This window comes from Mobula hypostoma, chromosome 4, assembly GCF_963921235.1.
Source record: "Mobula hypostoma chromosome 4, sMobHyp1.1, whole genome shotgun sequence".
Taxonomy (NCBI): domain Eukaryota; kingdom Metazoa; phylum Chordata; class Chondrichthyes; order Myliobatiformes; family Myliobatidae; genus Mobula; species Mobula hypostoma.
The window spans coordinates 172886366-172912764 of record NC_086100.1 but is presented as its reverse complement, the minus strand read 5'-3'; the positions used below and the strand labels follow the sequence as shown (position 1 = coordinate 172912764).

At 38.5% G+C, this 26399-nt stretch overlaps 1 protein-coding gene across 3 annotated transcripts in view; it reads right to left on the bottom strand.

Moving 5' to 3' along the window:
* LOC134345795 (protein FAM53A-like) overlaps positions 1-26399 on the bottom strand; it is a 97771-nt gene that overhangs the window by 56569 nt on the left and 14803 nt on the right. For all 3 annotated transcript variants that reach the window (XM_063047025.1, XM_063047027.1, XM_063047026.1), the window contains exons 2-4: positions 15386-15639; positions 3275-3329; positions 205-1001 (exon numbers count right to left, since the gene is read on the bottom strand). In XM_063047025.1, the coding sequence (XP_062903095.1) occupies positions 205-1001; positions 3275-3329; positions 15386-15538 (1005 nt within the window). In that variant the 5' untranslated portion in view covers positions 15539-15639. The remainder of the gene's footprint in view (positions 1-204; positions 1002-3274; positions 3330-15385; positions 15640-26399) is intronic.

Sequence of the window (26399 nt, the reverse complement as noted above, 5' to 3'; positions counted from 1 at the left end):
CATCTAAAATACAAGCCTGTTTTTATATTAAATCTAAATTAAGAGAACTAAAATGCTGGCAAGCCAAGTAGGACAGTGAAGTTGAAAATGCCATCATATACACACTGAAAATAATGGAGAAATCTAAAGCCCTTTTGGTGCATCTCAAACTAAAATATTATCATTTACCAGGAACATTAGAAGGAAAGACATTCCCCTACTTACTCTCGTCATCTTTAGGAAATCTAAAGAGGGCCGCGTCCACCTGACATCTTCCTCCCGCCTGCGCTTTAGCCCACACTTCCTTTCATTCAGCACGCAGGGCTGTGAGCGGCATCGCAGCAATCCCTGCCGGCGGCTCAGCTCCGGTGTGGAAGTAGGTGAGCTGCTCGCTGAAGGCAAGAGGTTCGCTGTTTCTGTAATGTGTTCCTGCGAAAGTGACAACCGCCGCCTTGGGTTAAAATCAAAGGGTCCAGTAGAGTTCCAACGAATACTTGATGTGCTTCCCTCGCTACTGTCTACAAAACCGCTGCTGGCCGATGAGGGTCTTGGTACTGGTGACGTATTGAAGCTGGTGATATTAAATATACTGTTGTTGAGGGATAATGTGTGTTTACTGGTATGCTGAAGCATATTGATGCTTGTGCTTCGCTGCAATGTGGCACTTCCATGACTGTTGCAGCGCTGTAAAGTTGCGCTGCCACCACTGTTACACCGCCGTTTCGACACAGGAGTCCAGATCTTCGAACTGCAGGGTTTCCATGGGGATCGGCACCGGGACAATTCATCAGGCTCTGAAAGAGACCTGCAATGCCGTTTTGTGGGAGGGGCCAAGGGAACGCTCGAGTTCTCATTGAGATTCAGCTCACTGATCCAGCCGGAGACAGAGTTTTTATTCATGTCGATCTGCCATTGTAAACCAACGTGGTTAGCTAAGCACGTTGAAAAAGGAAAAGCCACATTGCGGTTTGTTTCAGCCTTAATCGGACAAGTCCTATTAACGAGTGCCCACGGACTTTCTTCTGTTAGAGAAGAGTGAAAACAAGGTTAATAACTTCACATGCCTCTTCAATGGAAATATCCATAATTATTTAAACATAGCACACAGGGTCTATTAGCACCCTATTCCATCACAGAATAAAATACTAAAATTTTAAAGCAACAGAACTACTCAGTCAAATTTTACCTTTATCTTGGTTAGGATAAAAGAAAATATAGGATGAAATATCTTGTTTTAACTAAGCATGCGCACTGTGTCTTTCACCCAGCATACATGTTACACATACTAGATAACATTTCCTGTTTCTTCGTCAAGATGGTCACAATTGAACTTTCATGATATATTTCAAAAGTCACTGGGGGAAAAAAGGTACACTAGTACAAGAATGCCAAGCTGTACCCACAATTAGGCCTAGCAATTTAATCCTTTCATTTTGCTCTTTCAAAAATCTTTTCTTCAAACACCCCCCCCCCCGACCTTTTTCTTAAATCTACCCATCTGTCTTTCTTTCATTGGATTAAAAAGGTAGGAGTCAGCTTTTCATTTACTGGCACAAACTAAAAGGCTGAAAACTGAGATTACACAGAATTGCATCAGCACTTGCTAAGTTTATTACTTACACAATAGGCAGTTCAATGTTCTTGCCACTAGATCATGACTTTTGCAAATGGTCTAAATTTTCCCCCCCCAAAGTCTTCGACACACAGAAAAAGCTTGCTAAGACTTGTAGAGTGAAAAAGTGAATGGTTCATACATATGACTTGTTTTTTTTAAATGGATTTTGGGCAACTACTGCCTATCCATTTTATGTTCATCCAAATGGTCTGCAGACCATTCAAGAGTCAACTATAATTCATGGTTCTGGAATTGTGTACAAGAAACTACTTGAGAAAAAGTTTCTTTCACTGAAACTTGGTGCATTAATATGATGAGTTTTTAAATGGCCCATTAATTTAATAGTCATTACTAATGCCAGCCTTTAAATTTCAGATTTAATCATGTTTAAACTTCCCAGAGCACCAGCAGGAATTTCTGATTGTAACCACAGACAATTATTTCAGATCTTAGAAATTACCAGTCCAATGGTTTAACTGCACTTCTATCATACTGAAAATTGCCTCAAATTCTTTAATGCGAGGTCCAACAGTTGGTAAAAGTTGTGTTTACAAAACCATTGTACACGAAATGGCATTCATACGGCTGCCCATACAGCATCTCACACCAAATACCATTCAACCATCACTCTTAAAGTTTACATAGCTCATGTTCCCAGCTCATGGACACAATTTCTTACTAACATAAGAATGCAATGAAAAGTAGCAGAAAAAAATCCAGGATATATTAGGTAGGACATTTGGAGCTTTTGTTAATTTTAGCTTAACCCTCACAGACTGCAAAAAGACCAGTTTCTTGGGTCCACTTGATAACTAATACTACAGCTTTACTTTGAAAAGAAATCTTACTACCAGTCTTTACTGTCTTTATTTTAAAAAGAACCTTTCAATACTTTACTCAGTTTATGTGTTTTCATGCTTTTGGATAACAAATCTGTCTATAAGTAAAAGTGATCCAGTGGAGAAATTATCCAGTATTAACTTTGTATGCAGATTTACTTGTAACAAAATGGTGACTAAATTTAAATGCTCAAGCTCCACTATATTTAATTCTAATATTTACTGAAAATCAGTTTCTTCTAAAGTCAATCTGTATTATTAAATTATGACCAAGTACTGTATTACTCAATAAAAGTATTACAAGGCTTGAAAGACCCACACTCTGTGACAATTTAAAAAATAGAAAATATGCACAGCTCAGTTTGCCTTCCAGTGGAAAGCTGTTCTTGATTTTCCAGAGGATAAGCGAGCTAAAGGGACAAGACTACAAGGATAGAGTATGCACATCTGCCCATACCCATCTACACCCCAAGCAGTAAACTTCTCTCCCAAGTTCCCCCTCACCCACCTCTGTTAGATGCTCCTTAAGATCCTTATTTTGATCAAGTCACATCTGAATATCCCTTCTTTCCTATTCTCGCCTTTTTTGAATTATGCCCGTGAAGTGACTTGTCATTATTTTAAAGAAGCTATGAAAATGCATTTGTATTCACAGATTTATGTCCAGTGAGATGTCAAACGATATAGAAAAATGGGTAACTGAGATGTACGTGATCAAACTGAATGCTGGAGCAGTAGGAGAAACTTTGTGGCTTACTTACTCTGTTCTGGCACTAAGTTGTAAGAGCTCTGCAATACTATTCTCACTCTGCCCAAGGAGGAAAATGCGAGGAAAACTTACCAACAATTTCATATGGAAACAAGCTGCCACCTTCGCTCAGTTTCTCAGATGAGTGCTGAAATTAACCAAAGAGAAAATAACTGAACACCATAAATAAAAATTGTGGAAAAAATCAGTGATTAAATGGACTATGCAATAAAATTGAGATTTGGGCCAGAACTCAGCTTTACAGTTTCTTGTTTGCCATAGGACTAAGGTCTTTAACTGCTTTTATTTGAACAAATGAATACTGCAAAAAAAAACTTAATGAATCTCAGCAAACTCAATATAGCACCCTGATAAGTAATAGAAAAAGATTAACTTGATCATTTCAGTAAGGAATAACATACCAAGTTTAATAATCAAATTCTCACCTAAGGTTACTTACCAGTCTCTAACTTTATCAATTAAGACTGCTAAAGTAACAGACTTGAATATCAAAGATTACAGAAATGCCTTTAACATTTACTGATAGTCTTTTGAAAATAAGTGCAAATCATGAGAAATGTACAAATCTATATGCACTCACAAAATTAACTTCCAACCCATTTCACATAATCATTGTTTGCGGAAGTATAAACCAAGCAGAACCTAATGATAAACTAGCTAACTGTGGGGATTATACGAATAATACTTTGATCATTAATAGAAATAAAAGCATACTAAAAACAGATCATTGTTTAGCATCATCCCCTTGTGCTGCAATTAATCATTGAGTAATACTATTAAAAATGCAGTGTTTTGGATGCAAACACCTCAACCTTCTTAAAAACTTCAGAAGTGTTTATTTACACACTAATTGAGACATATTGCAGGCTGCAAGAACAAACTAAGTCAAAATCTTCACAAATTAAATTATCTATTTCTGTCAGAATGAAACAATGTCTGTAAAAGTTGTGCACAAATAGAGCTGCAGGAGTCAATGAGCCTTTCATTCAATGTTCAAAGAAAATAAGCACCAAGCAATTCAGTCAGTTTTGTACCATAAGCAACTGTTTCAACATTTCAAGTATAAAATTGTAACCACCCAGATGTATTTTACTACATGTTTTGATGATGTAACAGAATGGATAAGGGTGATGTACATGGACTACCAGAAGATAACATATAACACCACAAACTATGAAGGGACATTGACAGCAGGAAGCTAAAATGTCTGAGTAACACAAAACAAATGTCACATTGTTGCGCAGAGAGCATGAAGATGAATAATGGTATCGGCATTGGGAACATTTTTAATTTAAAATTTTTTATTAATGACTTAAATTTAGACAATATCTAAATTTTCAGATGATGCAAAACTTGGCAATATTCTCAGCTGTAGAAAGGATGGTGATAAATTGCAACAGCAAAGTGATGGAAGGGATAATTGATTGTGCTACCAAGTGGCACTTGCTTAGCAACAATCTGCTCAGCCATCCTCACTTTGGGTTCTGCCAAAATCTTTTAGCTCATTACAGCTTTGGACCATACGTGGCGGAACTCCAGAAATGAAGTGCTAACTAATTTTGATATCGAAGCTGCACTCAATTGACGTGGCATTGAGGAGTCCTGGCTAAACTAAGTTAATGGGTACTCCCTAGCTGAAATCCTACCTTGCACAAAGATGGTTCGAGCCACAGGATATCTCTGTGGGAGTTCTTCAGAATAGAGTCCTACAGGCAACCATCATCAGCTGCTCTATTCATCAACGACCTTCCTTCAACTGAAGGTCAGAAGTAGGGACATTTGCTAATATAGGGATAAAGAAACAGTCCACATCTAAATGTGGACAGAGATCAAGACAATATCTAGGCTTGGGCTGAATAGGTGGCAAATAATACTTGCTCCACACAAATGTCAGGTAATGTTAATATCCAACTAGAGAAAATATTATCATCCCCCAACCTTCAATGGCATAACTGAATAGCCCACTTTCAATAACCTACTGACCAGAAATTGAACTGGAGTGGAGCAGCTGTACACACATAGCTACAAGACCAAGTCAGAAGCTAGGAATCTTGTGATGAGTAACTCCCCAAAGCCTGTCCACCATCTACAAGGCTCAAATGTGAGGGAAGTAAAGTGGATGGGTCTCTTATGGTGTCGAGTTTCAGCAACACCAGAAACTCGACACCATAAGAGACCCCATTCCTCCCTCCCACACCACTGAAGCATGGTCACAGCAGTTTCAGCCACCTACAGGATGCCCAGCTGCAACTCATCAAGACTCCTTAGACTGCAGTTTCCAAGCTACAACCTTCACCAGCTGGTAACACGTCCATCTGGAAGCTGCCCACCAAGCCACACATCACCCTGGCTTGGGAATACGAAGCCATTCCTTCACTGTCACTAGGTCAAAAACCCGGAGGGTGCAGGAGCAGAGGCTACGTGTGCAGCAATCAACAGTGGCAAGTCAGGTTGAGAAAATGGTGTATAATACATGTATCAGTACAAGCATGGAGCACAAAAAGGGAAAGTCAAGACTCAAAACTATCCAGGATCAATAAGTAACATCAGGAAAAACTATACACTATGGGAATCCAATGCTGTTCTCTGGTAACACTTCATTGCAATTAGAGTCACAGCACAGAAACAAACCCTTCACCGTGCCTATCTATACTAACCCCATTAGCACTTGATCCATAGCATTCTATGCTTCAGTGACTCAGATACTCATCTAGATGCATCTTAAAATTTTCTGAAAGTACTGCATTATGAAGCAGTCTTTTCCAGATTTCATCTTTTCTTCAGATCCCCTCTAAATCTCTCAGTCCTCACCGTAAACTCATGCCCTCTGGTCTTTGGCACCTCTGCCATGGGGAAAAGTTTATTACAACTTTGCCTCGTCATACAAATTTCTTATCAGGTCCATCCTCCTTTGCTCCGAGGAAATCAAACCCAGCTTATCCAGTCTTCCACTCCACGCAACATATTGCCTGCATCCCAGCAAATTCAAATTCCCTCGCCATCCATTCCAGCACACTCTTATGGTGTGGTGATAAGAGATGCATATAAATATGGCAAACTATGGCTTTATCAATATTTAAAGTCATCCATGATCTTTTATTAAGACCATAAGAATTAGGCCATCTTGCCCACTGCATCTGCTCTGTCATTCCATCATGGATGATCTATTATCCCTCTCAACCCCATTCTCCTGCCTTCTTCCCATAACCTTTGATACCCTGATTAATCAAGAACCTACCAACCTCCACCTTAAATATACCAAATGAACTGGCCTGCAGAGTTGTCTGTAGCAATGAATTCCACCAACTAACTTAAGAATTTTTTTTCTCATTTGTTCTAAATGGATGTCTCTCTATTCTGAGGCAGTGCCATCTGGCCCTAGACTCCTCACTATAGATAACATCCTTCCCACATCCACTCCACCTAGGCTTTTCAATATTTGATAGGTATCACAATGAGAATCCCCATCCATTCTTCTGAATTCCGGCAAATACAGGCCCAGGGGCTCAAACGCTCTTTATATAATAAAGCTTTCAATCCTGGAATCATTGTCGTGAACCTCCTTTGAACCCTCTGTCTGCAGTCGAAAGCTTCTACTAGTTTGTCTAAGTCAGCGACACCTCAACAGCCAATTTTGCCAGATAATATTATTTAACTACTTTGAAAAGTGCCAGTACCTGAACATTTAATTGAATGGTAAGCAATTAAACATGATTTCTTGCCATTACCTGCAGAGCTAAAGTTAAAACTCCATTGTCAAAAAGCAGCTAAAACAGAAGCATTGCATAGAATAATGTTTGGCTCCATTTCAGATGGCAGATGTTAAATAAAATTGTTGAAAGGCCATTTCTAGTTCAAAAGATAGTACACAGAGCTAAAATTCTGCCACTTTTATGGCATAGGGCAGAAAAACATAGCTCTGAATAACATAATAGCTTCAAGCTCAAGATAGACCAGAGTAGGAGAAATAAATCAATAATCAACTGTATTACTTGGGCAAAAAAAAACCCCTCTTATTTAGATGTAGAATTGATGTTAAACTCTTCAGGTCAACCTTAACATGAAAAATAATCATCTCCACATGGGCTTTCCCACAAGCTTCACAAACAATTTAACAAGGTACTGTAAATTCTCAGCAAACCCAGTCACACCATATTTTTCTTGGACTAATATTTAAGTTTTGAGTATCAATAAAATCTTTTGCAGACTTTTATGTTTGTCACAAGAGAATGTGAGTTTAAAATAGAAGCTGCCACTTGTGCAGAATGAAACCCGAATGGTCTTCTCAAATGAAGGGTTTAAAAAGTGCAGCAAATATACCTGACAAAGTAGTGCTCTGGCGAGTGCTGGAAAAGTCTGGTGTTCAGTTTTACTCTGTTGGAAACATTATATCTTTTATTTATAGTATAGGCTGAGCAAGAATGTGCTTTAAGATTTTGAATATTTTGGGTGTCAAGCCTAAAAGGTTATCTACATTAATGGCAAATTCATTTTGGAGAATGAAATACTGAAATAAGCTTTAGAACGTAGACCAGTTTGTTAAAAAGTATAATTTTATCTGGCACAAAATCACCTTCTTGTATAATTTATGACTGAATGATTTGAAGTGCAAAGGGACCAAAGCACATCAGGTATACGGAGGCAAAAAGCAATGGGAGAATATTTTTATTAATGGCTCTTTCATAAGCCCGACTGGCAGCTTCAGGGTAGCAAGGAAATCTAAACTTATTGACTTCGGATGTGCAACTGAAAAGGATGTTAGTTATATGAAAGAGAAACTGTCACCCAAGGAGCAATTACCAAACTTCATTTGTAACTTTACTGAAAATGGACTAAAATATGCAGGTCATACAGAACAGAAACTTGATAAAATCTAAAGACCCGAAAGCCTTGTAAAGTGAACTACAGATGAGGGCATCTGAATAAAACTAATATATACGGCAGTTATTAAAGAAGTGTTTGCTTTGTTGATACATCAGTTTTCCTCTAATCAAAAAGGGTGAAAGGTTACTCAATAGGTTCAGCTCCGAAAGCTCACCGTATTTTTTATTTAAAGTAAGCAAATGAACATACCCTCCGGCCAAATTCAACATCTTAGAATTTTAATGACACTGACCAAGACTACTTTCACATCAACTAATCAATAGACCACTGTAAAAAATGCTTTGGGCAAATTTCAATATTGAGGCTGAAAATATTTCAAAAGGTCAACAGAATTTGTGTCAATGGTCACATTAATGTAGCTATCTGTTGTTAAAGAAAAGCAAAAACAACTTCTCATGAGTGCTCAGTCTGCTGACCACCTTCTAACTCCACAATCCAACACGTTATCTGTCTCAATCAAGGTGGTTGCGCGGCAGTCTTCCAATGCTGCTGTCAAAACCCAAGCCAGGCTTCCAACTTTCACCCCGTTCACAAGTACTATATTTCCCAGTGTAAATTTGCAACAAATGACCACATAGAAATGCAGTCAAATAAACTTATGCAGCACAATTTGCTCAGCACTAACCTCCATCTATCTGAAAAGTACTCTCTAAAATTCTTAAATTCAGTTTCATACTTCACAAAACATTTATTTCATAGCTACCGAAGGAAAACTGGAGCTCCCTTTATACAACTGCAATAAATCAACTCATTTGTCTGTCATTTTTCATTCCAATCAAACAAGGTTTGCTTATAAATGTCTAAAGATTGTGCTTTGTTTTTTACCGGGCCAACAGTGAGAATATTCAGCCTCTCAGTTTGCTCCTCACTTGACCAGATTATGCTTGACCTCTGGCCTAACTCCACAGACTCGCCTCTTCTCCCCCATATCTTCTGATATCTTTGGCTTCAAAAATATACATCGATTGTTAAATGAAGAACATTCCACATTTCTATCCATGTGTAGAGACCATTTTCTACCTCGAGTTTTAGATTATGTCTCTAATCTGAAATAGCTTTCAAATTGCTGTTTAACTTTCTAAATTTTAAGGATACCACCCAAATTTAATCCTGGAAAGTCATTCTGAAAAATCTGTCCATCTCCACAAACATCTCTACATCCTTCCTCAGGTGCATTGACCAGAACGGCTCACAACATTGAACTGAATATTCTGGGGCACCTGATATTTTAGATAAGGAAATGATGGTGGAGGAATTTTATTCAAGGTTCAAGCAGAAAGAAATGAGCTTGCTCTAAATATTGAGAGGCTGGAAAGTCTGGATAGTGATTAAAAGGACAGGAAAGAAGTCATGAGGAGAAATTATCTACAGCACTTTTCTAGTAGCTACACTTCAGGTGGGTACAAATCAAGAAATAACAGGGAATAACGAGAATGACATGGTTACCCTGAAAACTTAAACTCTCATTACAGGTTGTATAAATTAACTATCAATGGAAGTTTGGAAGGCAACCTCTGCATTTGTGACAGTTTCAATGAACAATATAAATTGATCCAGATTTGAGTAATGAGACAATTAATGATCTCATGGGGAAACACTGATGACAGCAATGAATTTCATCCAATGTTTGAGGTTGATATTAGTCCCTTAAATAAAGGCAAGTTCAAAGATGTGCAGTCAGAGTTCGTTGAACTGGATAAGGAAAATGGATTAAAAAGTGAGCTGGTGGTTAAATTGCAGCCTATATTTGAAATTTCAATTTGTATCAATATATTCCATTTAATAAAGGCTCCACTGAAAGGATAAACCATTCCTGACTAATGAAGATGAGTAGCAACAATGGAAAAACTTCAGAAGCTGCAAACATTTGCCAAAAAGGAGAAATGAGTAAATTGAAAAGAGACAAGAGAATAAAGCAAGAGCTTATACTACTGGATAGATAGGAAGTGGAAACCCAAAGTAAATATTAATCCCCTAAAAGAATCTGGAGGAGCAGCATACTTATGTGAGGGTGCTGTTCTTGGACTATAGTCCAGCAATCAACACCATAATTCCCTCCAAGCTTGACAAGAAGCTCAGAGACCTCGGCCTTCACCTTGCCTTGTGTAGCTGGATCCTGAACTTTCTGTCAGATCGCCAGCAGGTGGCAAGAGTGGGCTCCCTCACCTCTGCCCCTCTGACCCTCAACACAGGTGCCCCTCAGGGCTGTATCCTAAGCCCCCTCCTTTACCTTCTGCATACCTGCGACTGTGTCGCGACCCACAGCTCCAATCTGCTAACTGAATTTGCTGACGACACTACACTGATTGGCCTAATCTCAAATAATAATGAGGCACCCTATACAAAAGAAGTCATCACCCTGACACGTGGTGTCAAGAAAACAACCTCTTACTCAATGTTGCAAAGAGTGAGTCTGATGATAACTGTTAGTTTATTGTATATTGGTCATAAAGTTTCAAAATTTCTCAGAATCTGAAAGATCCCAAGAAGGCACAAAAATAACAGCCCTGTTCAGAGAGGAGAGAAATTTGGCATAGACTAACCCCCTCGCCTCCAGAATCAACCTGGTTAACCGTCTCTAAAGCCAGCATATCTTTTCTCAAGGAGACCAAAATTGTATAGTTGCAGCATGACCTCTCTGGTCTTAAATCCAATGATGGCAATATTCTATTTGCTTTCCTGAAAATCAGTTGCAATTCATGGACCAGTACGCTGAAGTCGCTCTACACAACAGAATGCTACAATCTTTCACAATTTAAATAATCTTCTGTTTTTCTTTCCAGATGGCCTGACATTTACCAACATTGCCAGACCCTTGCCTATTCACTTACCCCATCTATATTTTTCTGCAGACTCTCATCTTCTGCATAATTTACTTTTCCACTCAATTTAGTGTCATCAGCAAATTTCGATACAGTACACTTGGCCCCCTCTTCCAAATTGTTAATATGTATCTATTGGCTTTCCAATCATCTATCCAAGCTGATACATTTCCCCCCACCCCACCAAAGTCCATGTATCATTATCTTATGGCTCAGTCTTTTAGGCGGCATTTTATTGGCCGTCTTCTGGAAATCCACCTGTTTCCTTCATTTTACTATGCATGTTTTATTCTCAAAGGACGCCAGTAAGTTTGTCAAACAGGACCTGCCCTTCCAAAATCCATGCCTGACGGAACCACTTCTATCCAGGTATCTTGCTATTTCTTCCTTAACGACAGCAAGAATTTTCCTGACCATCGATGTAAAGTTAACTGGCCAAAAGCCTTTTCCTGTCTTTTCTTCATATCTTGTTTTTTTTTAAAAAAAACAGTAGCATGACATTCACTGTTTTCCAATCTGCCAGGAGTCCAGAAAATGTTGGCAAGTTTTCACAAATTCCTCTACTATAATTTGCACAAGTACTTTCAATACCCTGTGATGCATTGCATCAAAACGAATAGCTTATCTACCTTTAGACTCACTAGCTTGTTCTGCACTGCTTTTTTTTAGTGATAGCAAATGTATTGAGTTCCTCACCTCCCATCACATCCATAACCCGTTTGGATTGTCAAATGTGTCTTCCACTGTGAAACCCGACAAGATAGCAATTCAAACCCTCAACCATTTTGCATCACCCAATATTAACTCCTTCTCACTTACCAAGGGCCCTACGTTCACTTTAGCCACCCTTGCTACCTTTATATAACAGCTTTTACTACTAGTCCTTCTACTTTGTGCGAGTTTCCCTTCAGAATCTAACTTCCCTTTCCTTTCCTTTCTGCTTGCTTTGCGAGTGGTTCTTTGTTGGTCTAAGTTTTCCCAATCTTAGTTTTCCTCTACTCTTGGCCTCACTGTATACATAAGATTTTAGTTTGGCACCTTCTTTTATTTTCATATGAAAATTAGCAACCAGGTTTCCAAACTACATCACTGAAAACATGACAAAGGAGTTGATTGTAATGTTCCCCTGTATACTGTCCCAAGTATGATAGAATCCAAGTTCATTCTTTTCAATATCAATTGGCAGGGCACAACTACACAATCACTCATAAACAAATCCCATATTCCAATATTCATTATTGTATAAACTAATGCAATATTCCACCCTGCAATGCCTTTCCTCCCAATAGTAAACTGGTAACAATTTTTTCCAATTTTCTGACATTTACAAAAATGTCACAAGCTTGCGGAGATTGTGTAGTTTCATTCCTCTACTTCATGTCATAGATAGATCATATCAGCCCTGAGATTAATAGCTGGAATCAGCCCTCGTTCAATCTACACATACATCACAAAGAAAAATCAGGGTAGTATCTAACACATTTAACTGAACATGTCAAATCCAAAGGTTTCATACCCACCACAAATTGAGCTGTGTGGGGGGCGGGAGGAGCAGTTGTGTACACACCTACAGAAACTGATTCAATGAACCAATACACAAACTTTGTACTTTCCATGATCATTTGCTTCATAATAATATTCAAATTTTCCACATAATGTAATTGGCCAGCAAAGCAAAACAACAAAATCCCAAGCCTATTAGCTTGGAGGGAACAACTTCTAAAATCTCATTGAAAAAAGTTACAGCTATAACATCTGCTTACAAAAAAGTCAATACACTTAAAAAGTAATTCGTTGTGGTACTGAAGATATAATAAATTAAATGAATATAAAGCCAATCCTTTCTTTACAAGTAGCGAAAATATACTGTAGGAACTGCCTTGCATAGTAGGAACACCAAGCATCAGCCTCTGAAATGCTTAGAAGAAAACAGCAACATCCTCAACATAAAAACTGACAAATATGCTCTCAAATCTGATTTCATTCATTAAGGGCATTAACCTTTAGATAAACCTAAACGATAAAGAAAATGTCAGGCCCCATCTATCAAAGAATAAGAGAAATTCTAAATGACATGGCTAGTCTTTAATAATATCAAACAAATCCTTGAATTGAAAATGTGTAGTTTTATTTTTTGGTTGTTTAATTATTTGCAGGATCTTTAAATCTAGAAATGATTTTTGATTATTTTTATTTCTGGGTCTTGCAGCTCCCACTCAACCTAATTTTCATTTGTTTTCTATGACTAAGTATACTACATTACCCTCCTGGCTTAGTTAGTTGGAGGATTCTTAAATCTGAATGGCTGAGATACACCATGCTTGCTTGGCTCACACAGAATTTCCTGAAAAGGAATTATTGCTTCGTTTATGACTCACAAACGTGGCATAAGTCCGTAGCTGTCTATAAATACAATGGTAGCAAGGACCACACATTCATTTCTAGAGATAAAATTCAAGTCAATAATTTACTTAAAATGTGATCAAATGTACAGGAACGTTTCATCTTTGATGAAGTGCACTATCCATATGAAAATTTCATAAGTGTATTGCCAGTGAATAAGACCTTTCCTATTTTATATATTATCCTTTTAAAATAATTAAGCCAGACTTTGACCTTCTACAAAAATCAGTATTTCCAGTACACAATGTCATTAATACCACCCCTAATTTTCAGTAGAGTTCTGATAAATGTGTCTGATAAAATGTTACAATTTACCAAAACGCAAAAACTGATCAATATGCAGAAATGTCAGCTGGCATAATTTCTGTCCTTGATTTCTGAGGCTTATTTTGGTTTGAGCAATAGCTATGTCTGTCTGTACAGGTAGGAGGTAACATAAATTATATTCTTACTTAGTAATGGTACTGACAGAGACGGATTGCTGGACACCCACCTATCTTGCTGTGCAACGTGGGGTTGTATTTGCAAATTGGTAAAAGCTTATAAAGCACAGGACATACTGTATAACTACATGACTTGAAAGTTACAAGACATCAAGGAGCAGAACAAAGCCAAGATAGCTGTGTCCTGAACAACGAAAAACAGTGTGTCAGAGTCATACAGAATAGAAACAGACCCTCCAGTCCACCAAGTGCGCACAGCAAGAAAAAGATAGATTAGCAGTATTTGTTCTATGTACATTGAAATATTGAAGCATACAGTGAAATGCGCCATTTGCATCAATAACCGTCCAAGAATGTGATGGGGGGCAGCCCATAAGTATCACCATGCTTCCGGCATCAACATAGCATCAACACTTACCCTAACCCGTCTTTGGAATGTGTGAGGAAACGAGAGCACATATTGGAAACGCATGCAATCATTGGGAGAATGTGTAAATTCATTACAGACAGCACAGAAATCGAACCCGATTGCTGAACATTGGCACTGTAAAGTATTGCACTAACCGCTTGCGCTACCATGCCCCACCTCAGCACCCACTTACAATAATCACATTCTTTTATTAAATTTGCCTCACATTCCAATCCACTCTTCTCATTCTACCACCCACTGTTAACTAACCTACAAACTTACACATCTTTGGGATGTGTTTTGGAAACTGAAGAACCCGAATCACAGGGAGAATGTGCAAATTCAACACAGGCAGCACATAAGATTTTGGACTCACATCAGTTCAGAAGAATAAGAGGCAAGCTCAATAAGACAAATAATATTCTAAAAAGGTCAATGTTAAGAAGTTTTCTACCACCGGTTAAGTTTCTAAGCCTTAAGACCATACCCTCTGGAGAAGAGTTACTGAGGACAGACAAGAAATTTCTTTATGCTTAGCTCTGAAATCTTCACCCTAAAAAGCTATATGTACTTAGCTGTTGAAATTGAATGAAATTTGGATACTGAAAGAACTCAAAAGATATGAGAGTCAGGTGGGAAGCGAAGTATAAGATTATAGTATTACAGAATAGCAGAGCAGATACAAATGGCCCCTTGACCTACTAAGATGGCACAGGAAGCCAGTCAAACCTTTTCTTCTATTCCAATCGTGGAACTTTTCAAGAACATCCTTTCCATTTTCTAACTTTAATACTTATCCAGATTATTCACCATCTTCAGATCTCTCAAGCTTGTACTGTATCAAATTGTTCAATGAATGCCTTAAACTAGTAAGGCATTTTAGCTAGATTATGTCAAATAGAAAAAGACATTGTTCCCAAAAAAAATACATTCACAAAACGAAAATCTAAACCTCAATGTCAAATTCTTATCCTTAACTGATGACACCATTAGATGGAACATTTCAAAGCAATGATCTCCATTTTAAAGTGGGAATATGAAGCTATTAGGAAATGTATTCAATATTAAGAGTCAGTGATGGAAGCTATAATACTGCTGATGATTCAAAGTCACTTAGCAAGCTTTCCCTAATGAAGCAGAGAGAAAACAGGATTAGCACAACAGATATTTAAATAATGAGTCAAAACTACCAAGTTACCCAGGAAGTTTGTGAAGCTCTTACCAGATTAATGCTGTAGGTCTTGCACGTCATATCCTGCAGGCTTTGGTTCTGCAGCTTTTCTGTGATTAGTGTTACCATGGTAGTTGTCTCTTTTCCACTGCTCACACTGGCAAGCATTGGAGGCTTTTTGTGTACTGTTTCAATATTCCCCATGCACTCCCCGATTGCCGCACTGTATCCCTGTTCTTATTCATTGGCCTCCATGGCAGCCGCAGCTTTCACGAACCAACATAACCTTTAGTACATTCAATTACCTGTTAAATTACAAATGCAACAAGGAAATAAAAGTTTTGTTGCAAAATTCATTCACAGTAGACAAAGTGAAACAAAGTTTATTGAAACTTTATTATAACTCATTAACTACAGTCTAGTTTTATTCTGGTGCTCATTTTGTTCATAAAGAATGGAAATGGATAACAATCTTGTTTATATATAGAATATAAAAACTTGAAATTAATAACCTTAGCTGTTCAGGTACACTTCTCTATCACACTTAGTCAAACTACAGAAACTCACCACCAGATACAAGTTTTACCTTTGATAATACAAGTCTTAGTCCAAGAACAAAGTATTCCCTGAACTCAGAATCCAGTACCTATATGCTTCCCCTTTGACCCCATCCCAAAACTACTGGACCATTAGAGAGAAGAGGGCCTTCACTGTAAATTGGTTAACAGTTAAAAAAAGTTAATAATTTTTCCTTCCACAAAGCTCATTTCAGTATTTTCCTTGTACCAGATAACCCAGTTTAGTCTTGTTTTTCAAATGGATACTGAGATGCTGGTCTTTGCAAATCGTGACTGAAAAATTCCCCAGATGCTTGAGAAACTTTCAAAATGGAAAAGGGCATCAAGGCATATATCAAACCATAGTGGCACACATACTATGGTCCAGAAGTCTATTAAAAATCACAATGATGAAGCATCTCAAAACTGACACACATATTAATGAATATTACTCCTGGAGTGGAACTTGCATTCAATTCCTATCATTGATAAATAACCACCCATCAAATAATGAGGCATACACAACAACATTGTCAATTTTAATTCTGAATTTGTTGGGAAGTGCTTTACCCATACAACTCCAACTGCAGTCAGAAGTTCATAAAATTACATGCGCATCCAGGAATGCTATCTTATAAGTTTTAACCAGAAAAAAAGTGAACGCAATTTTGACTGTCTCAGATCCTTAATTAGCTTGTCCTGTGGCTATCAAATGCATGTTCCTGCATACATATACACACAGTAAGCTCATACTCCTGAAAACACATGATAGAAATTCATTGCCCACATTGAAACGTTTAGATTATGCAAATAAAATTAAAACATTAAATGACAAATTATGTACGCAAGGCAGGAAGGTCATGTACAACAGTGAGTTTCAGCCACCAATTCAAATTGGGCATGAGGTTACACCTTGAACATCTACCTGAATTATGATTTACCAGAGGATTCTTTTTAATCAATGTGCCTTAAGTATATTTTGCACATTTAGCAATGATGCAAGTATTTAAAATGCTGTTAGAACTTAAAATATATTTATTAATTGGAAGTTTAACTTGATAGACACATTCTCAATCTGAAATGCCATTATATTGAAACATTTATTCAACTATAAATTAATATTTTTCCTCATAGTTACTGTGCAAATGAGATTGAGTGAGTGATACTTTAGACCGGACCTCTTAAACTTACTACAAAAATACTCAAACACAATCTATTAAAAACTCCTTCCAAAGTTGGTCATGAAGTGTTTTAGGTCTACAAAAAGTCATTGACCTGATCTGTTTCTATCTTTGGACACAAGCAACTCCACTATTGTTTCTATTTTACCGTAATGAGGTGAAAGACTTTCAATACTTCAAATACAAGAGAACTGCAGATCATATACTTGCCACGTATAAAATTAGTTAACTGAAAAACCTATGATGCAGCTTGCTTTCAAAAATATTTTCTAATTTGAAAAATATGTTTTGTTAAAGTTCTGCAGATGGCAAAATTTATCTTAGTGCAAGGCCAGACTGCTGATTTCACTGATAAACTCAATTTTTTTTTAAACCTACCAACAAACTTGAGCAAAAGGCATCTTAAAGGAATCACACAAAAAAAGAAAATCTGCAGATGCTGGAAATCCAAGCGACACACAAAATGATGGAGGAGCTCAGGCCAGGCACTTGTCCTTCCTTATCCCTCCTGGCACTTGCCCTTGCAAGCAAAACAAGGGCTACACCTGCCCCTACACCACCTCAATCACGAGCATTCAGAGCCATAAACAGTGTTTGCAGGTGAGGTGACACTTCACCTGTGTCTCTGTTGGGGTCATCTACTACAGGGGTCCCCAACCTTTTTTGCACTGCGGACCGATTTAATATTGGGGGGGGGGGTTAAACTCACCTCAACATGTCTTCATAGTTAGGGTTGCCAACTTTCTCACTCCCAAATAAGGGACAAAAGTAGCAGTCAAATCCTGACAAAGGGTCCCCACCCGAAATCTCAACTGTACCTCTTCCTACAGATGCTGCCTGGCCTGCTGTGTTCACCAGCATCTTTTGTGTGTGTTGACGACACACTTGTGTTTACCCCGAGAAAGACTACCATGACCATGAAGCCTTGCGTGGGTTCCTGTGTGCACATGCGTGACGTTCGCATATGTGACGTGCGTATGTCACATATGCGAAAGTCATGCATGTGCACACGTGCCAATTTCCCCCCCCCCCCCAATCGGTTTTGGCTTAATCTTCCCAACTACACTGTACATACATTATTTCTACTTTATATAGGCTGTGTATTTATCATATCATTAATGCTTTTACTGTATGTTAGAATTATTTTAGGTTTTGTGTTATTTGGTAGGTTATTTTTTGGGTCTGGGAACGCTCAAAAATTTTTCCCATATAAATTAATGGTAATTGCTTCTCCGCTTTACGCCATTTCGGCATGAAAGGTTTCATAGGAACACTCTACCGTGGGGGGGGGGGGAGAAATACAGGACAAGGGCGGTCCCGTATGGGACAGATAATTTAGCCCACTGTACAGGATGTCCTGGCAAATATGGGACAGTTGGCAACCCTATGTTCAAGTTCAACAGTGTGTGACAGGGAATGAGGAAAGGTGCAGCTGACTCATATCATTTCCTCGCGGCCCGGTAGCACACGCTTTGCGGCCCAGTGGTTGGGGACCGCTGATCTACTGTATCTGGTGCTCCCAGTATGGCTTCCTTTATGTCAGTGACACCCGATGTAGATGGGGAGACCAGTTCACTGAGTACCTACACTTTGTACGTCAGAAAAAGTGGGATGTCCCACCAGGCACCCATCTTAATTCCACTTCTCATTCCAACCTGTCAGTCCATGGTCTCATCTACTGTCGATGAGGTCACAGTCAGGTTGGAGGAGCAACACCTTTTCTTCCATCTGGGTCGCCTCCAACTTGATGGCACAAACACTGCTTTCTCAAACTTCCGGTAATGGTCCCCCCTCCCCTTTCTCCTTTGCCATTCCCCATTCACCTTATCTCCTTACCTGCCCATAAACTCCCTTTAGTGATCCTCCCCCTTTTCTTTCTTCCATGGCCCTCTGTCCTCTATCAGATTCCCCCTTCTCCAGCCTTGCATCTCTTTCACCAATCAACTTGCCAGCTTTTTACTTCACCCCTTCCCTCCCAGTTTCAAATTACTTTGACCCATCTTTTTTTCTCCAGTCCTGATGAAGGGTCTCGTCCCAAAACATTGCCTGTACTCTTTTCCGTGGATGCCACCTAGCCTGCTGAGATGCTCCAGTAATTTATGTGCATTGTTTAAAAGGAACCAGAAGTTTTTTTTATTGCATGTATACCACCCCAAAGCAGTTTCAGAATAAAAGCAAATTATTAAAAGCTGAAGTAACTTGGCAATAGATCCACAGACATGACATGCAATATAGTCATACTAAAAAAGTTACAGCACATTTGGAAAGCGGCTAACTTTCCTGAAAAGAATTTATATGGAATTCCTAGATTTAGTCTGCATTTAATGACAAGTTTAGTTATTAAATGCACCAGCATCAAAAGAATTTGATCCGATTCCCAGACTGATCTGAAAACCTTCATGAGATTACCATAGTAGGCACTTTGGAATAAGCTCTGAAATAGCAAAGCAACTGTATATTTACAGTAACACTTCTTTTTTTATTTAAAAAAAAAGTGCTAGCAAATGCTGCTTTAAAATAGCCTAATTATGGTAGTTACATAAAAAAGTGAGAATATAATTCACGTACACATCCTCTTAAGGTATTATATTTACAATAAAGATTGGGGTAATTGCAGTTTCAAGAAATGCAATGTCAATTACTATTTGTTAGCATCTTGTTCCAAGCATAAACTACTGCATTTTGATTATCCCCCAGTTTAAGATTCTTTTATTGTTAAAGACAACAAATCAATATTTAGCATTAGCATTTATGTAATTAAATAAATTTATTAGTTCATTCAACATGAACAAAAATCAATCTTTTTAACATTTCATGAATGATATTTAAGATAATCACTACCAGGCATAAATCCACAATGTCGCAAACACCCACAATCAGTGCAAAATTGGAGAATTGACCTTGTACATCATTGCCAAGCCTGACACATTCTGAAGCAAATTTATTGCTCAGTAATTGATTTCTCACTGTATAATCAGAGCATAAAAGAGACAGAATAAAAACTGCATCTTGGAAAATTAGTGCTTCATGATTGTATTTCTGTAGGGAAAATCTTCAAAATGCAGAGGTGAAAGTTCTTCCAAAAAACAACCTGAACAGGGAAGAAACACGGCTTAACAAAGTATAAGTAGTATAGATAGCTCTTTCAAAGAACGATTGACTCCATAGACCTCTTCTTGCACTGCATGATTTTGACTCAGTTTGGACTGAACTCATTGTTTTACATTACACTTGCTCTCAACATCAACCATGAAAAGCTGAGGCAGCCTCATCTCACATACTTGTGCAATTTCAAGCCACAAACCACAATTTTATCAAATGTGTGCACCAAATTAATGCTTAAAGTACTCAAATAAGAACATTAAGCTGATAATGCAAAAAATACAGAAATGAATAAACTATCTATATTGTAAATATTAATTGTTCATAAAGATAAAAAGACTCAGCAAGCCTATAGTAATTCCTTATGAAATAACTAAGAAAGATTTGGAGGGTAAAGATACAATTACAGGTCAACCTTCACTAATCCGGCAACATTGGGACCTGAGCAGTAGTGAAAATGCCAAATTACAGAAGGATCACATTAAGCATTATCAGTGCCGGATTATCAAAGGAACCAGATTACAGGTAGTTGGATTAGTGAAGGTCGACCTGTACTACAAATCAGAAATTCAAAAACAATTGCAAATTTAATCTATTTTTGCAAATTTTATGTGAAATTTGAAATCTCCATATGCTGAAGCTATAACACACCTTGGACTACAAAATCTAACTCAGCTTCAATTACAGTTATATTACTAGCTGGGTCACCACTGCAACGTTATGAGCCTATTCACTTCATTTACATGATACTTGCTAGGCCAGAATTTATATTCCAACCTTAATGCCTTTGAGAAGGTGGTGACAGGCTGCCACTTGAAACATGGCAAGTCCCTCAGATGCAGGCGTTCCAAATTCCCACAGTGACAGGGAATTCAAAGATTTACAATCAGCAACAAAGAATTGTAGTCACTTGGGGGAAATCTATAAATCGCACAATTGCTGGCCTTGCCCTTTTTCACGTGGACCTCATGGGTTTCAGAGATGCAGAGCATTCCGAAAACAGTGAAACCACCAGTCATAGGGTGAGTAGAAGTTTAAGGAATGGTGTTAAGTTTGTTGACTGCAACTGGTCTTACATTCATCAGTCCTTTCTTTAAGGTTTATAAATAGCATAAAGACAATTCTGTGTCATGAAGCATCTTACTTACTACAGGATACTGAGCTTCTGCCTACTCTTCCATGTGGCTCATGCAACTGAACTGGTTAACAGTAACTACCAGCACCTTGACGTGGACTGATATGGTAAAATTCCTCTGAGATTCTTCTTGTAGAGATGGTCACTGCCTGGCACTTATTTTCCTGGCTACTTATCCCACATTTTCACCTTGTCCAAGTTTACAGTACGGCAGGAACAGACTAGCTTTGCTGAGGAACTGATTGAAAGTGAACATTGTACAAACATACCCTACTTCTGACTATGTAAGAAAGTTTACCATTTTCTGTTTCAGCTACATTTAAGGATGCCTCATTAAGTCAATTGGTGTTTCCTATGAAGGGCAATTACTCCCACTCGCATCTGGAATTTACACTTTTTTAGCCCATAAGTCTAATGAGATCAAGACTAAAGTTGCCCTGGCAAGAAACAATGAACATTGGTAAAAAGACCATCAGTGTTTAAGTGCCAATTGATGACAATTTATAGTTAAGATAAGACAGAACAGTATTTAGCAGGATTGAATATGATGCACCTTTTGTGTTCAGATGTACCATACCTGAACACATGTGGGTACTGACAATGTAGTAACAGTAGCTGAGAATACAGTGATGTACAAAACTCAATCCAGATCCTGTTAGTTCTGGATTGAGTTTTGTACATCACTGTATTCTCAGCTATTCCTTTACAAGATGTGGATTGATGTGAACTGGCTGACACCTGACTTCTGTGATGGTCTGAACGGGAAGATGGATCATCCAACTCGATGTCCTATATGAAATCAGTTGTGAATGGTAATTCTTAGGCACTCATGATAAGGATCCTCCTATCATTAAGGCCAAGGAAAGATGACAAAATCAGACCATTCACCAACTATTCTGTGGAACTGCTTTCCTCACAAAGATAATGACCCCCAGATACCCGAGAGGACAACTTTGTAAAGTCAAGTAGGTTGAGACACTCAGCTATGTCCACGTTAGGTACCTCGGTCAATAACTACATTTTTTTAAAAATATAAAATAAAGCTGAGTTTATAAAACTGAAAGACCTACAAGGCCAGCCTAGAAGGATTAAGTTAACAATGTTGTTGTGGATCTGAAGTCACATTTTGGCCAAAAGGGGAATCTATCTCTCTGCACAGCAATGTGCCCCACTGAATAAAGCTTAAATGAATTGCTTACATCTCCTCATATAGATATAGCCAGAACACAAGAACGTTAAATTCCATATATTCATGATATGTACCCAACAGCCCACAATGACGAAGATCCTTTTCTGTATTAGAATTCAAGACTAATTTTGAAGACATCTTACAGCATGAAAATGCAATATAACAAATGAAATCATGGAAAGTTCCAAGAATCGCAGAAAGAGAATGCGTGTCTGCGCAGGGAGGGTTGTGGTTGGATCAATCCCAAAGGACAACATTAGCAACAAAGTGGCCCAATCAGTAGATGAAGTGCATTAGCCTACAAGACCAGTCAGGAAAGTACAGACTAAAACATTTCAATCACTTCTTACACAGTGGTCATGCTACTCAACTAATATTTTAGATTACAAAGTTAAAATTATAAAATGCAGCTCAAATCACACCACCTGTGAACCTGCCATTTACACTTTGATGATGTGCCTTTGGGCCGATTGAGCAATCGGGTACTTTGCCGTCTCAGAGGGAGTTCGGTGAGGTTTCGAGCAGGGTGTACAGCCTGGAGACGGGGTGTGAGCCCATGATTGATTTCATTTCCCGTCGCTCTAAGCATCAAGCATGACTGAAAGCAGAGAGGAAAAGAGCAGAAGGCAAGAAGGCGTTCAGGATTGTCTGCCTGCGTTTGGTCAGTCTCCCTCTCCACTGCTGGAGAAAGGTGACGGAGTCTTGGGTCTTAGGCAAGGTCTGATTGACGCAGTTTGGGGACTGGATTTGTTTTTAGAGGATGCTGTAATTCGTGTTGTGTGTATTTTGGCTACTCCTTTTTTTTATTGCTACAGTCAGCCCTCCTTATCCGCGAGGGATTGGTTCCGGGACTCCTCGCGGATACCAAAAAACGCAGATGCTCAAGTCCCTTATTCAGACCTTATTTAACCTGTCTCAACACGATGGACATTAGGACCTGGCGGCGGAGCTCTGAATCCGCTGTGTTTCTGTTCACAAAAATAATCACGAACACGATTGAAAATAAAGTGGAAATAATAAAGCAATCGGAAAGAGGTGAAACGCCATCGGTCATTGGAAAAGCATTAGGCTACAGTCAGTCATCGATCGGAACAATTTTAAAGGATAAAGTGAGAAAGGCCCTGCCCCGATGAAAGCTACAATTATTACTAAGCAACGCAGTGGTTTAATTACTGGGTTTTGGGTTTTTGATCCTCCACATCAACCCGGCACAGATGGAGAGCACGCTCGGCAGCAGTCTGTCACTGAATCGCCCGGCGCTGAAACATACATAAGTGTTTTATATGCATAGAAAGCTCAAATATATACTATATACTAAGACAAACGTTTGACTAACTGACACTAAATAATACCAGACGTACCTGTTCTGTCTGACTTAGTAAGAGAACTTAATGGTTTTTTTCAATCCCGATCCATGATAACCTATGCACATCCTCCCGTAGTCATCTCTAGATTACTTATAATACCTAATACAATGTAAATGCTATGTAAATATTTGTTATACTGTATTGTTTAGGGAATAATGACAAGAAAAAGAGTCTGTATATGCTCGAACAACAAGTGCTGGAAGAGCACTTCCAGGTTTTCTCGACTCGCGGTTGGTTGAATTCGCGCATGCGGAACTCGCGGATAAGGAGGGCCAACTGTAATCGGGGCAAATAAGCTCCGTGGCCTGCAGTCAATGAACAACAGCGCTAAATAGATCTGAACTGAACTAGACTGAACATTACTACTGTTTCAGGACTCTGGTTTGATGCTTGTATTCTGTGTTATTCGCTCGTTTTTTGGTCATTTGCGCAATTTTTTTGCGCACTGGCTGCTTGATGTTTTCTTTGAACAGGTTTTGTGGTGTTTGTTTTGTGGCTGTCTGTGGGAAGACGAATCTCAGGGTTGTATACTGCATACATACTTGGACAATAAATGTACTTTGAATCTTTGCTGATTTATGAACAAAACAGCTGGAATCACAAATTCAAAATGCCATCACAAGTTTGAACAAGGCTTATAACAACTGAAATGGTGCACTATGTATCTTCAGGAAACAAAATTGATTGTCTTATTTCAGCCTAGATGCTTTTTCAAAGATTCAAGGTACACCTATCGAAGCATGTATAAATTATACAACCTTGAGATTTGTTTGCTTACAGGCAGTCGCAAAGCAAGGAACCCAAAAGAACCCAACTAAAAAATAAGACCAACCCCCATTACCCACAAAGAGGAACAAAACAAAATAAATCATGCTAACAATAGAAGCAAGCAACAACAGCACTGAGCCAAATTGAGTCCTTAATTCCAAATCCCCAGAGAATCTCGGACTAGGCCCAAAGCCTCAGTATTCAGTGTATCAAATTAGTGGGGCAAATCGCCACAAAGTTCGCAGGCACGAAGCACAGCAGCTGGGGGCAGCTTCACAGCCTTAGCATCAGAGAGAGGAGCCTCCAGACTATCTGGACTGGTGTATAAATTGTCCAGACCTCGCAGTAGAACCCGGGCCCTAACACGATGAATCATTCTGGGTCTGGATTTAACTGCCAAAAAGGCTGTTCACGACGTCGCCAAATCATCTTGGCACCCAGAGCGATCCAACTGCACCGAACTCTCAACACCATGCCTATCCAATCTATCTTTTTAATTCTAACACTAACAAACAATTCTTAGCTGCCTTCTAAAATAACCAACCCCCATGCACAACTTACAATAGGCAACAACTGCAGCCATGTTCAACAAATTAAAATGTGCATCGAATTCATACTTGAACATTCAAAGTGACCAAATCCACCCCAATGAACTCATGTTCAAGGCAAGCAATTGTAAGCAGGACTTAAACATATTGCTTGCAAACACCTGTTGAAAAACATGTCAGATGAGAGGAAAACAATTATGAAATAAAGTGGTAGGAAATTGATGGAACCTTTACAAAACAATATAAAGTAATGAAATGTACACTGTTCCAATACTAATTCACCTCTGCAAATAAAAGTATGGGCCAAACTAAAGCTGCCTTCTTGACTAAAGTTTGTAAATGAAAACTGAGGTATTTCATTTTTAAGGTGGCACATTTCTATCGTATAAAACTATTCACTACAGAAATCAATTGTAATGGATGGAGATGAACAATCAGTAAAAAAGCTCAGGAGATAACAGATGAAGGACAGGAAGTAATTTCCACAGTTAGCTTACATGTTGAAACATGAAAATTGCAAACAAGTTAATGAAGGCATAACAAACTAAGAATACAATCAAAAACACAACAAGGTAGCTTCCAAAAATTAAGTGTCATCTTGGACTTAGAGGAAGAACTCCTGTGGGAATCAGAATGCCAAGCAATGCATCCAGTCATATGAAGGTTGTTAAATAAAAAGTGAATTAGCTGATCATTCATGTACTCTGTCCTAATTTGTGCATTACGTAAAATAAGCATGCTCACTTGATCATCAAGGACCTAAGAATGAGACAAGTATAATATTTTTGCCACTGGAACTTGAGGAAGCCTCAGACTCAGAGAAAACCTTGGATAATGATTGGTTTCCAATGGTCAGAATGACATGACAAGAAAACACAATCTTACATGAACTGAAAAGGAATTACAGACCAAAGAAAAACTCAAGGTGAATTAAGTATTTAGTAGGCTGCACTGGAAATTGTTCATCTACCTTGAGCAACACAATAAGCGCCGGAGGAACTCAGGTCGGGAAGCATCAATGGAAATGAATAAACAGTCAACGTTTTGAGTCGGGACTCTTAATCAGGGCTCTCCACATCATTTGATCTTAAGTACTAACCAAGTACTTTTCAGCCATCATGGAAATCCACAATTTTCCATCTATTTTCCCATATTTGGAGATATTAATAGGAAATGGGGTTCAAATGGCTTGTCACAGTTCAGTTTCAAAAAAAGAAA